The sequence below is a fragment of the Prionailurus viverrinus genome, chromosome A2 (assembly GCF_022837055.1).
Source record: "Prionailurus viverrinus isolate Anna chromosome A2, UM_Priviv_1.0, whole genome shotgun sequence".
NCBI classification, from domain to species: Eukaryota; Metazoa; Chordata; class Mammalia; order Carnivora; family Felidae; genus Prionailurus; species Prionailurus viverrinus.
The window spans coordinates 115,470,563-115,485,210 of NC_062562.1; the positions used below are offsets into that span (position 1 = coordinate 115,470,563).

The 14,648-nt window shown below is 39.1% G+C and overlaps 1 protein-coding gene across 1 annotated transcript; it reads right to left on the reverse strand.

Annotated features, from left to right (window-relative positions):
* Positions 1-4,472: 4,472 nt before the first annotated feature.
* Positions 4,473-13,112, reverse strand: TOMM7 (translocase of outer mitochondrial membrane 7). The gene is made up of 3 exons (XM_047850351.1): positions 12,934-13,112; positions 9,038-9,086; positions 4,473-4,690 (listed from the first exon to the last, which is right to left on the reverse strand). Exons 1-3 carry the CDS (start codon positions 13,034-13,036, stop codon positions 4,675-4,677), a joined length of 168 nt encoding a protein of 55 aa, XP_047706307.1. The 5' UTR covers positions 13,037-13,112; the 3' UTR covers positions 4,473-4,674.
* Between the last annotated feature and the right edge of the window lie 1,536 nt (positions 13,113-14,648).

A 14,648-nucleotide genomic window follows, 5' to 3' on the forward strand; every position in this document is an offset into this window, starting at 1 on the left:
CATAGGGCCTGGTCTTTATTTTCCTAGTCCAGAATAGCTGTAAGCCTGTAATTTCATGTCCATTCCAAGAAACACACTTCCCCAAGGAGACTTCTCAGAAGTACCACACAACACTTCTGCTTACATCTCAATAATCAAATTTTAGTCACAAAGTCACAACTAACTGCAAAGGAGTCTGACAGCCTTTGAGCTTGATTGCAGTGAGCAGCTAAATGTGACAATTTGAAAAATAAAATGGACTTTCGATAGACATTTTCTGACATATCTACTTTGCTGACCAAATATTTATACATACTAATTCTCATATATTAAACACAATAAATCCTCTCCTGAGAATCCAACTCTCAAGTCTCATCTAGACATTGCATCCAAAGATTAGGAATTCAGGGAAATGTGAACCTCTCATCTGCTCCAGATGGCTCCCCATGGTCCAGCAATCTAAGAACTTAAAAACAAGTTAACTGCCCCCAACTTACCTAATGTACAGAAAGGTGGCATAGAAGCAAGATAATCACATTTAAATTGTGATTCAGAAAAAGGGAGAAAGGAAAATCCCCCATGACGACTGGTCTGCAGCAAGATGAAATTCCGTGAGACACAGAGACAGCCTTTCCTGGCAGTTTCTGAGGCCTTCAATTCTGCTTTTTAGAAAACTTTCTGGGGCCTCTAATTTTGCTCCCTAGAAGGTTCTTTCCAGTCTCTGGCCTCATTTTCAATAAGCATTAGGGAGCACCAGGGAGCTGCTGACATATCATAGCTTATTTCCTCTTAGTGGAACAAGTCTCAGTTTTCTTCCGGAAAAAAAAAAAAAAAAAAAAAAAAATGTCTTTTTCCTGTTTCCATACCCTTTTCCTTACTTCCTTTTCTGGACTGTCCTTGACACAACAGGAAAGAACTGCAGTACCGTTCTTTTTCATCATCCCAGTTTTGAGTAAAGTTCTCATTATTATTTACCTTTTAGTATCTTTGCTTACAGGAAAGAGAGCATTAATTCAAACTTCCCTACAATTCATGGGCCAGTCTCAAAAAGCCTTTACACATTGTATCAAAACATTTGTTGAGCACCTATCATGTGTGATACACTAAGGATCCCAGGTTCAAAGAGATCCTGGTCCCCATCTTGGTGTGGTAGTCACAAGGTATATATAGTTGACAATACTCATCAAAATACATATTTAAGATCTGTTCATTTTATTGTAGGTAAAATGTACCTCAATATAAATGTAGCCATCCAAGGAGAGATACAAAGAAATGTTTAAGGTTTCTCATAGCGGACTTAATAATTTCAAATAATTTAGGATGTGAATTTGACTACTCCATGTGCTATTGTGTATAGGGCCCTGGATATTGGGTAAAGATTAAAGAGAAGAAGCCAAGTATGTGGATATTTGCAAGAAGAGTTCCAGCAAAGAGAAGAGCAAATCAGACACCAAGGTAAGTATGTACCTGGCCTTACTGAAGAAAGAGGAGAGAGCAAAACATTAAGAGTGCAAGTGAATGTGGAGAGAAGAGTCCTAGGCAATGAAGACATCAAAGGCACATAAGGCCGGATTACAGTCTTGAAGGTCACGAAAAATAAAAATTCAGAATTTTACACCCAGTGATAGGAAACCACTGCAAAGTTCTGGTGAGGGTGTGACGTGATCTTTTAAAAGGATCACTCTGGACATTATGTAAGAAACAGACTTTAATGTGTGGGGGAGGGAGGAAGGCTACTGCAAGTCTAGGGCAGGAATTCTCTAACCTGAATTGCATCAGTCACCTGGAGGACTTGTTAAAACACACACTGATCACACAAAAAGCTGTACACAAATGTTTGTAGCAGCTTTATTTGTAACAGCTAAAAACTGAGAAACCAGATGTCCTCCATGTTTATCCATATCATGGTACACTACTCAGCAATAAAAAGGAATAAGCGATACACACAACCTAAGTGATCCTACAAATAAATATGCTGAGTGAAAGAAGCCAATCCCAAAGGTTATTTGGGTGATTTCACTTATATACCTCTTTTGAAATAACAAAGTTATATGGACAACAGATTACTAGCTGCCAGGGATTTGGGATAGGAACGGGGTGTGGGTGAGGAGGATTGGCTATAAAAGGGCAAGATGAGGCTTCCTTGGGGTGATAGAAAAATTGACTTATCGATAGCAATACCCTGACACTGCGCTATAATTTTACATGTCGCCATTGAGGAAAACTAGGTAAAGGGTACAAGGATCTTTCTGTAAATTTCTTCCACTGCGTGCAACTCCAGGACAATCTCAAAATAACAAGGTAACAATTCAAAATAATGGTTGAAGTAACTGAATCGCAGAGATTGCAAGGCTTCAACATTTCCAGACCTAAAAATATACGCTTCTAAGGGGCGCCTGGGTGGCGCAGTCGGTTAAGAGTCTGACTTCAGCCAGGTCACGATCTCGCGGTCCGGAGTTTGAGCCCCGCATCAGGCTCTGGGCTGATGGCTCAGAGCCTGGAGCCTGTTTCTGATTCTGTGTCTCCCTCTCTCTCTGCCCCTCCCCCGTTCATGCTCTGTCTCTCTCTGTCCCAAAAATAAATAAACGTTGGAAAAATATATATATATATACGCTTCTAACAAGTTTCCAGGTGATGCCAATTTGCCAAGAACCACCAATTTAGAAAACAGCACCTTGGGGCAAGTATTATTATTCCATTTTGTGGAAGAAACTGAAGCCTAAAGATTAAGTGACTTCACCAAGGGCGAGGAACTAGGTGGAGGGACAGGACTCAAACCAGATCCTATCAGTTCAGTGTTTTTGCCTAAGTCCATCAAGGTCAGGAATCATCTTAATTGTAAGGACTCTCTAGTGTCTAACACAGAAGAGACCACTGCTTGAATTCGATTGCACTGCCCTAACAATTAAAATTTAATAAAATGTAGCTTAATTGTAAACATCTCACAAACTTTAAGACCTACACACATTCGAGTACGTAATAGTCTTAGTTCTTACCTGTGCTTTGAACCTGTGCTTAAACTCTGTTCAAGGAACTAGTCCCTTCCTACTTAACTCTGGATTTCTTACTTTAAAACCCACTGGGTTTTTACAGCTACAAGTTAACCCTAAATGAACACAAAACCCTAAATTGCTATTCCTATTAGCATTTTATCAAAATGGACACCTGACATAGTTTTACTTTCTCAGTTTCTGAAAATCTTGAGAAAGGGAAGTAAACATGCACCACAATTCTAACTAAACAAAAGTTCATCAACAACATTAAATTGTAGCCATGCTGGCGGGCACTGTCTTAAACAATTCTATGGGATTTAAAAACTAAGAGGTTTTAGCATTAAGTGCTTAGCTTTCAGGAGATGTTGAAGCAATTACATTAAATGCTTGCCAAAAATGACTTTCTTGCAGTTAGCTCTCAAAAATTCCACTTTAAAATCTCCTTATGCAATAAGCCTCCATAACAGTCTCCTATGTCTCCATGGCAAAGGTAACAAAACTTAAGGAAATAGGCTTAAACAGCTAAGAGGGTTTTACATCGGGAGTAAGAAAGAACTTTCTGGGAATGATAGCTCTAGTCACCTGAGATTACATTTCATCATCATTCTCTACTTAAACACTGGATGCTTAAAACATCGAAGCCAATGGGCTCCTCCCAAATGGTGTATCTTGTTTCAGGCCTACTTTCCTATGTTAATTATAATTCTCAAAACTAAGAAAGTAGAGCTATTTTGTTAGGTTTACGGAAACAGCTAAATAAAAATAGGATTCAAAAACAGGTAAAGGTCCCAGGAAACCATTGAAAGCTAATCCCCATTAACTGCTTTAGTAGAAAGCTACTCTTCTATTTAACTATCCATGGCTCTTGTCCAGCCAGTTCTAGTTTCCGAACACCAGTGGGGAAAATCTTAGACTTAAAATTTAACTGACAAATATATCAGACACACAACACCCAGAGCCACTCGCATTCCCTACCAACAGAGACACAGAACCCCTATTTCTTTCGATGACAACTTTACCTCAATGAAGTGCAGGAAATAGGGACATTTTGTCACAAAACTGAGAACTGTTTCTACTTTTACTACCTTAGAACATCCCAGAGGGAGTTATTCATTCAATGCAAAAGGAAAGTGGAATCCCCTTGTTAAGTGAATGGCCAGGAATGAACTTGAAAGTTCTATTTATTTGTTTGAGAGAGAAAGTGAAAGAGAGCGAGCAAGCAGGGGAGGGGGCAGAGGAAACGAGCGAGAGAATCCCAGGCAGGTTCTACACTGAATGGGGAACCGGATGCAGGGCTTGATCCCACGACCCTGGGATCATGACTTGAACCAAAATCAAATGTTGGACACTCAACCGACAGAACCATCCAGGTGCCCCGAAAGTTTTATTTTTCAAGGTAGCATCTAGACACATATATAGATTCACTGTTTAGAAAAAGTACAAAAGGCTAAATTTTTACCTAGTGGTCCATTATATTCAATTCAATAAGGACTCAAGACATAACATTGTTAAAAACATTTATTTAGATACAGTCTATGATAAATAAGTCGGTAGAGGTTCCACTGCCACCGATTCATCTGAGAAGAGCCCTGTGCCATTCAACTGGTGAATGTCTGAACGATGTCCCATCTCTCATCCCAGCCAGAGTGCACACCTTCCATGTTGTTCCTGTTCACTGATTGCTTCCAAATCCAGATGACCTTTATCCCCAAAGTAAGCTAAAATGTTTGTGAAGAGGAGAAATAAATTAAACCCCAAAGTACAAAACTTGAACATAGTTTAAGAACTAGAAGATTTTATACATATATGTTTGTGTTTACTCGTCTATCAAATTCAGAGATACTTTAAGACAAGGATCAATCTCACCAAAAAAAAAAAAAAAAAAAAAAAAAATCAAACAGAGACATATATTTAAAGAAACACAGTTTTGCTACTTTTCAGTGTGGTTACCTATTATAAACAAAGAGGAAAACAAGTTGAGATCAATCAAAAGATAAATGACTCATGATTTTCATTAACATGAAGGACTGATGAACCCACAATATAAAATGGCATCAGTATTAGATACCATCTCAGTAAAGCTGAAAATAACATTTACTGAATGCTTTCTACGGGTCCCTACTGTGTGGAAAGTTTCCAACTCCCAATTATGACCTTTATTTTAAATACATGGAAACCAAGGCTTTGAGATGCTTACCTAACTTAAGCAGCAGAGTGGGATGTGACCCAGGTGCTCTTAACCTTTGTACCACACAAATCCCAGGGGCAATTATTAGCCTCCATTTCAGCCTCAACTAACTCCTACCTCAATCATTCCAGCCACTAACTTGCCCAAACTTCTAAACTATTTCCTAAGAGGATTCTGAAGGAAGACAAAAGGTGTTTTTTGTTTTGTTTTTGTTGAGGTGTTTTATTTCTATGCCTTGCTGATTAAAAATGTGATTTCTAGTAATATGTCACATTAAATGAAATCACATTACAAAATGATAACTTGAACATTCTATTTTTAAAAAGTATTTCCCTTTGCCTGGGAAAAAAAACCAACATGCATCTATTTCCAATTTTCAAAAGTGTATTAAAATTTTCCATTAAGCCCCAAGGATTTTTGCATACACTTAAGATATAAAAATAAACTACTCAAGGGAGCCCTGAGTGGCTCAGTCTGTTAAGCATCCGACTTTGGCTCAGGCCATGATCTTCCAGTTTGTGGGTTTGAGCCCCACGTCAGGCTCTGTGCTGACAGCTCAGAGCCTGGAGCCTGTTTCAGATTCTGTGTCTCCCTCTATCCCTGCCCCTCTCCTGTTCATGCCCCGTCTCTGTCCCTTAAAAATAAATAAAGGCTAAAAAAATTAAAAAAACAAAAAACAAAAAACTATTCAACTATTAAGGGCTCCTCCTCTATGGTAAGGAGTATCTAAAATAAAGAGAAAAGAAAATCTTTCTTGGCCTTACACAGATAATGGGAACAATGATCCTCTTGGTTAAACCTCAGTGTTCATATATTTTGCCTAAGTGTTTTACTCATTACTGCTCTGTGTTTATTAAAGTACTGCATTTTGAATACAGACTCCTATCAACCAACATTTGCTGACCACATATAATGCACCATCTGGGTGAAAGAGGACACTAAAATAAATATGGTTCTAATCCCTAGAAACCCTATAACTTAGCAAGGGAAACAGACCAGTAAATCATGAACTATATATAAGCATTATAACAAATAAATTTCGGGCTCTGTGTTGACAGCTCAGAGCCTGGGGCCTGCTTTGGATTTTGTGTCTCCCTCTCTCTCTGCCCCATCCCTGCTCATGCTCTGTCTCTGTCTCAAAAATAAATAAACATTAAAAAATAATAAATTTATATATAAACTTGACATTAATGAACAAATTTTATATTAATAAAACATTTACATTAATAAAAATCCTAGCTAATTCTGTTCCTTTCAGGGTATAGTACAGGCAACCCAGGAAGGTCTCTCTGTCGGCCTCCGTAGCACAAGCAGCACGGTATATGAAATTCTCTAACTGAATAACCCTTTTCAGGCCCTCAACCAATTCTTACCTAAATCACAAATACCCCTGGAAGGAAACCAGAAGACGTCCCTAATGACAGAAAAGAATGAGACAGCAGCAGAGAGAGAGGAGCACTAAGGCAACACATGGTGAAGAAATGAAAGAGCAGGGGCTGGTTGCTTCATCCAGACTGTGGTAGCTGTGAAGGGTCAACTCTTGGTGGGACAACTGAAGCCAAAAAGAAGTACAACAGAAGAGCACATTCTATTCCCATCTCTGGATCCTCTATCACCTGACCTGGAGCACATAAAATGCTTTATTCCAGCTTACAGATCCATTCTAAAAGTGCTACCACAAGAGCAATCCTACATCAATTCTTATCCAAAAAGCCACTAAGAGGTCAGCGTCATTTAATTAATTCGACTCTCGTTGACAACTACTTTAGGTACTTATAGGACAAGACATACTTTAAATAAGCAACAAGCATAATATAAGGCAGAGAATGATGCACACAAAAGAATATTATGGGAATGCAAAAAAAATGGAGAGGTCTCAGCTAGGAGAAGGGGGAAAAGATTTAAGTGATGACATTTGAGACTGGGCTTTTCTAGACATAGGTTTTCATCAAATGGAAACAAGGGAAAGAGCACTCTAGGCTGAGGGAGCACAAGCACTGGAGCAAAGGCACAAAAATATAGTTTATTCTGGGAAGCATGCAGTAGCTTGTGCTAGACCAAGTTCTCACATGATAAAGAACTGAAGATGACACAGAAAAGATTAAAAATTATTAACAGTGTATTGCTTACATATTACTTGCCAAGTACTCATACTTCATATACAATATTCTTATTCAATCCTCATGAAAACTTTATGAAGCAGATATTATACACAACTTATATAGAGGAAACATCACCCTAGAAAAGTTAATGGCCTCTTGGGAAAAGGTATTTGATGATAATTTCCAGTACTTGGAAAATGTTCACACGGCATGAGTAGGCAATCCCATCTCTGATGCTTCCTAAGGTAGTTAGTATTTCCCTGTGAAAATAACTGGTCTGAGTTCAATCAGCTAGTAAATAGCAGATACATTACCTCAAGTCCCCATCTCATAATTCAAAATGTAGAGGCTAAGAAAAAAGCAACTTTGTGGGGACCACTTGAAACCAGTTTTAAGCCAAACCATAAATGGTTAAAGGGAGAGCAAAGGGAAGAAAAACAGCAGTGAAGACCATTTATTGAAGAACTTTATCAGGGAAGAAGAGAGTAACTGCAGAAATGGACAAATTGAGGGCATATACAGTGGAAACTTATAAGAAAAACCCCTTCTGGTGATAAAGGAGAGGCTGGTAAGGTAGAGGGGATGAAGGAAATTCATTATCAGATGGCAGTGTGCTAAGAAAAGTGGTAAGATTATCTGGGGGAGCCCACATGGCCCAGTGGAAAGAGTGTAGGCTTTGGAGACCGACACACTCCACCACCTACCGACTCTGTGACCTGCTCTCAAGTACTGAAGTGACAATTACAGACACTGTATATAAACCACCTAAAACAGTGGCTAATGCATTGTAGGTGACTGTTACGAGATATTACTATTATTTTCTGACCATTCTAGGAAAAAAAAAAAAAAGGCTTAGAGTAGGAGTTTGAAGAAACAGAAGACCTAGAATAGCCAGTGAAAAGTCTGTTAGAGCAATCCACAAGAAATATCCGTAAGACAGAAAGTCAAAATGAAATCGCACAGCACCTGGACAGGCCCTGGTCATCATCGTGCCACAAATTATCAGTCCTTTACAGCAAACCTGCCTATTACAGATTCTGCCTTTATATATAAATACACACTTGTATACAGAAGATGTATACATGTATGTTCATGTGTGAACATATACATACGTGAGTACACAAACATGTATACTGTGGGTATGTGAAGTTTTCACAAGTGCTTCTCCGCTACTGGCAAGACTTTCTGACATAGAAATTTGACAATGCATTTTCATAGCCATAAATGTTCATACACTTAGACTTACTCCCTTGAGAATTTATTATAAGGAAATAAATCAAAACCTATAAAATCTTTCTTAAAACGTTCACTATACTATTATATAAACTACTGAAAATTGAAAACCTAAATGGTAAGTGATCAACAAGTTGAAAATAGGAGACATCAATTGTAATTTTAGGTGAAGAAAATAAAATCCTATGTATTCTTGTTAAAATGACATAAAAGGCTGAATGAAAACAGAAATATGGCTAATTAAAAAGTTTATTCACCTTTCAAAGTGGTAGGATGATACGTTACTTCTTTTTCTTTTAAATACATTTAATTACGATTATAACACAGTACAGTAAAATCAAATTAGGAAGGGGAAAGAAAGTACTTACCTGATAACACAAGCTAGACTGGTCTACAAACTGCTGCAATTTCCCAACAGCCCAAAACTGTACTGACTAGTACAGCTCCATTTACAATGCCTACCACTACAACTCTTGCTTCCTAGTGATTCAGTGCTAACAGATGAACATTTGCCCTGCAATGTTTATTTGTAAGAGCAGTACCTCAAAACAGTTGGTTCAGGCATTCCAGGATCTGCACCCCTCTTGAATCCTGGAGGGTAAGGGGGAGGAGGAGAGAGAAACAGAATAAATAGCAATTAAAACCGTAGCAGACAAAACATTTGTAATCAAGAATTTTTCTTTTCAAATCAACCTAGAGTAGGCTAGAATGATATCCATATCTACTAACACCATCTAAATTTACCTGTGTGCTATAGAAGTCTTGAGTCTTAACTAGGGTATGAGATTATGTCCAGGACTAACCAATAAGGAGGACAAATAACCTTATCCTTATTATATACACAATTAGCACGTAGCCCTTAGAACGCACTTTCATTATTAGTCTTTACTTAAAAAAGGTGCCACAACTACCATCATACTGGGTAAAAGACTACAAAGAACAAAATGAATTTTTTTTTAATTTTTTAATGTTTATTTTTGAGAGAGAGAGAGAAAGAAAAAGAGAAAGAGAGCATGTGCACGTGACAGAGGGGGAGGGGCAGAGAGGGAGACACAGAATCTGAAGCAGGCTCCAGACTCTGAGCTGTCAAAACAGAACCTGATGCAGGGCTTGAACCCACAAACTGGGAGATCATGATCTGATCCAAAGTCAGACCCTTAACCAACTGAGCAACCCAGGCTCAGCTTTTTTTTTAAAGATTTTTTTTAAACAATATTTAAAAAACTCAATTTTTAAAAAAACAATTGAGGATATCTTATTTTATCCTCTTTTGGATAAACCTCTTTTTATAAAGACTGGAAATAAAAAGAAGAAAATACCAAGTTATTGTTTAACAATCTAATTAAGTCAACACTCTTGTTACAAGTATGATCAAATAAACCTTTTACCATTTAAAATATATTTATTAACTGGATAACACATATCTAATTTGTTGATTAAAATTAAAGTAAGCATCAAGAACTGTGAGTGGTATGAAATTTTACCCCATTTTCAAGACAACAAACTAGCCTGCCAGTTTCACAGATGCTGGTAGAAGACATAAGATCGTGAGTCAAAAACAAAAGACAGTTCATTACTCCTAGCAATAACTAGTCAGAATATCATCATTTTTAGATGAACCCTGAGTTTAGGGAAACACAATCTTTTGTGATGGGTAGTGAGCACTGCTTCCCCTTTGCTCTAAAAGGAGACACTGTTTTCCAAGGCTGTTCACTCCACAAACATCCTTAAAAATATGGAACAAAAGGTGGTCAGAATCCCTGCTCACAAGATTTGTAGAAATTCAAGACACCATGGAGAATTGTCTTCCAATAGGTAATTCATTAAAATCTTCCTACTGGTTAATGTCCAAACAGATTATCATCATGCCACTGTTCTATTTTATGGTACTATATTCCCATGTACTCCCTGAAGCCCTAAAAGTTATGTTTAAACCTAAATTCAATCCACAGTTCTAGCTTTTACTGAGAGCTGAGGGGGAGAAGAAAAAGAAACTGACTGGGAACTAGGTTGGACATAAAATTAAATTTCTATAGCAGCACTGTCAACAACAGCCAAAATATGAAAAGAGCCCAAATGTCCATCGATGGATGAATGGATAAAGATGTGGTATATATGTACAATAAAGTATTACATGGCAATCAAAAAGAATGAAATCTTGCCATTTGCAACTAGACGGATGGAACTAGAGGGTATTATGCTAAGTGAAATTAGTCAGAGAAAGACAAATATCTTATGCCTTCACTTCTATGAGGGCTTTAAGATACAAAACAGATGAACATAAGGGAAGGGAAGCAAAAATAAAAACAGGGGGAGACAAAACATAAGAGACTCTTAAATATGGAGAACAAACTGGTTACTGGAGGGGTTGTGGGGGTGGGGACGGTCTAATTGGGTAAGGGGCATTAAGGAATCTATTCCTGAAATCACTGTTGCACTATAAGCTAACTTGGATGTAAATTAAATAAATTTTAAAAAACAAAAAGAAAAGAAAAGAAAATATTAAATTTCTACGCAGTGAAAGGAAAAAGACAATGATTAACAAGGAAGAATTACTAAAAAGATAGCTCTAACATTACTGTCAACCTGAGTTGGAAGCTAGGGTGAAAAATCATCATAATGGTAGTGCTAAGAAAGAGAATACCTCCAGTGGGCACAATAGGAAAAATAAACTCCGGGGGGGGGGGGGAGGGTGAGTAGGGGAAGCATTCTCTTCGGACCAAAGCCCTTGATACACAGAATGTAGCAACCAGCTACAACTTTCTAGCTATAGAAAAGGAACCACAAAACAAAAAAGGGAGGAGCGAAAGATAGATGTAAAGATTTATAGAGCAGCAAAGAAATCAGAGGGTCCAAAGTGCAAGCTAAAAAAAGGACCCCCTACATGCATCAATGGAAAAAGGAGGCACAAAGAAGGGGAAGGACCTAAGTCCTCATAACTTTCTTAGCTACAAGGAGAGCTCGTCCTAGTGTTTGACTAAGTAAACTGGGTCCTTCTACCATTAAATCAAAGTGGGGGGGGGGGCAGAGAAAGAGGGGGTACACAGCTTGTAAGAGCAGGCTATCACAACTATGTGTTCTAATCCTTGACACCTATACAAAGTTGCTAAACTCCAGAATAATGCTTAAAAACAAACAAACAAAAAAACATTCAAAATAGGTAGGAAAAAGATCTTTTTAAGTCTTTATACCAAAGTATCCCCAGATTACCGGTAGGTTTACATTGCATGGGGAAATGGGAGTGACAGCTACCTGGAAAACATCCAGCAAAATTAAGGGCTGTCAAGACTAAGAGTGAATGTACTTTATCTTGAACAATGCAGGACACCTAAAACAAACAGGAAGCAGCACCTTGTTAAAATCACAGGGTTTTAAAAGTGTGAAACTGAGTTTTAGAAAATATCAAACTGTATGCTCAACTGATAGAGCTGGAACCTTTCCTTTCCACCACATTGTACACCTGAAAGTAATATAACATTATGTATCACCTATGCTTCAAAAAAACAAACAAACAAACAAAAAAACCCAGAAAAACAAAAAACTATCCAAGACTAGAAATAGGATAAAGTCCCAATGTACAGCCCTAGGTGTCAATATTTGTCTAAGTACTTAAATGCTTGCAGTACAGCACAGTGGTTAAGAGTATGGGCCTTGAAGGGGTGTTTAGGTGGCTTAGCCAGTTAAACCTCAGACTTCAGCTCAGGTCATGATCTCCCAGTTGGTCTATGGGTTCCAGCCTCCCAGTAGGCTCTGTACTCGGGGCCTGCAGCCTGCTTCTGATTCTGTGTCTCCCCCTCTCTGTTCCTCTTCCAATCGCACTCTCTCTCAAAAATAAACATTAAAAAAAAAAAAAAGTACGGGCCTCGATACCCCATTACTTGAGTTCATAGTTCGCCAGTTAACAGCTGTGTGTCCTTCCGAAAGAAATTTGATTCCAGTCCCTCACCTATAAAATGCGATCCTAACAAAAATCATCCAAACTCTTCACTGTGCAACTAAGAAAGCAAAAACTATTGTCATAATCATGCTTCAAGACGGGGCATATCCACGAGGTCTACAGGCCTCTTTCTATTTAGGACCACCTGTAGAAGTGAGGACAAATGCCGGGAAAACCCACCTAATGACAGAATGAGTGGTCGCTTTCAAATATATCAGGTCGCCTAACTCTCCCAACAATCCTCAAAGGTAGGTCACCTCCATTTTATAGATGTTAAAATAGAATGAGAATTTAAAAAACTTGTTAAGGACCATTAAAAAAACAGTAAAGGACAGACAAGAACTTGAACTCAGCTTAGACCGACCCCACTGACTAGACAACATCAAAGGACGTGCACGGCGTGGTCCGGTTTCTGTCTCCCGCCCTAGAAAGCCAAAAATGGAGGCAAGGCCTCCGCATACCCTTCCCTCCCGTTTCCTTCCAGGTTCTCCTCCTACTGACCCAGGTAAATCACGAGAGGAATAAAGCCCCAGCGGATGGCAAACTGGCCGCCCTTAAAGAGCTGCTGCAGCCTCTGCTTGGCCTCTTTGCTCAGCTTCACCATGGCGACAGCCGGAGCGGCGAACTGAGAACACTTCAACGCCAGCGGCAGCTTAGGGACTCCGAAAAGAAAAGACGCGCACGCGCCAAACACCGCATTTACGGCAGAAGTCGTGACGCCGCCAGCAGAGGTCGTAATTCATCGCCTGTCCAGACAAGACGCCCCTCCGCGGCGCCACCTGTGGACGGCGCATGCGTGTCTGGTTCTTCCCCCCCCCCCGCCCCCCGGCCCCCCCCCGCCCCCCCCCGCCCCCCGCCCCCGGAGTCCTGATTTTACTTTCCTACGTTTTAGGAATCGCCGAGGTTTGCTGATTGTGGGATGCCCGAGGCAGTGCTTTGGGGCTTCCTTCAGCCTGGAACGCACTTTATCCTTACCCATGTTTTATTGTGCACCTCCAAGTGTTCCTCTCCTGAAAAAGAAGGAATATTAACTAAATTCCAAAGGACTATGTTTTAGTCCCGACTCCCATTCTGACTTGCTGTGCAGTCTTGGGCAAAGTGTTAAATAACCACTTTCAGTATCAGTTTGTTTCTTCTACCCGCAGGTTGAACTGCAAGGGAGGTTATGAACTGGTGGCCAACTGGGCCACTATCCATGTTTTCTTTGATTCCCGCGGTGTTTCGTTGTTTTTCTCCTTTGTTTTAACATTATAAATTACTTGCCAACATTTTTAAATTTGGGTAACTTCACATGGAAATCTGCACTTTTACAAAGAAGCTGGCAAACAGTATTGCAACAATCAGCAGGAGAAAAGACACACCTGTTCACCTATCTTGCCCTCATTGGTTTTAGAATTGCAGTGGATCTCACCCCTGGCTGCACATTAGACTCACCTGAAGAAATTTAAAGACATACTCGTGTTGGGGACCTACTCCTGGAAATTCTGATTACTTCAGGATAGGAGCTGGCCCATTGCTTTGCCATCAGTTTCCCAGGTAATTCTAATGTGTAGCCAGCGTTCCCAATTTTTTTTTTTTTTCACTAGCTTCCTGACTGACCTCTGTTGTTATTTGAACTTTTGATCCTACTCCAGGACTTCTGGATTTCTAAGGCTGTAGGAGATTTCTAAGTCCTTGTCCCTGAAGGCTTTCCTAGATTATCCCCAAGATACATTATGACATTTTCTGTCAAACTCTGAAGGTGCCCAATGATACCTGATATTCCCCCTGCCTTTATGGCTTTTCCTGTATTTGGCTCATCTTCATGACAATAACCTGTGACTACTACACCTGTCACTGTGTTAAGTGTTTCAAATATAATAGTTCGTTTTAATCCTTAAAAGAATTTAAGATTGCATTGCATTAAACTTGTTTTACTAATTCTTGTAAAGAAAAAATATATATATTACAGGTCTCATTTTACAGACAAGGGAACTGTTTCTAATCTTTTTATCTAAATGCCTGATACATATTTCTGCCAGTTGGGCTGAACAAAACCAATGTCATTTGCCTTCATCAAACATTAATTGAGCCTTACTGTATGCTAGGCACTAGGTATATAAGATTTTGTTTAAAGGCATTGCCATTAAGAATTTCATGTTTGAGTAGAAAAGACGAGTAAACAGATGATTCCAATGCAATGTGAATGTGCTAAATTCCATAGTAAATTATACACA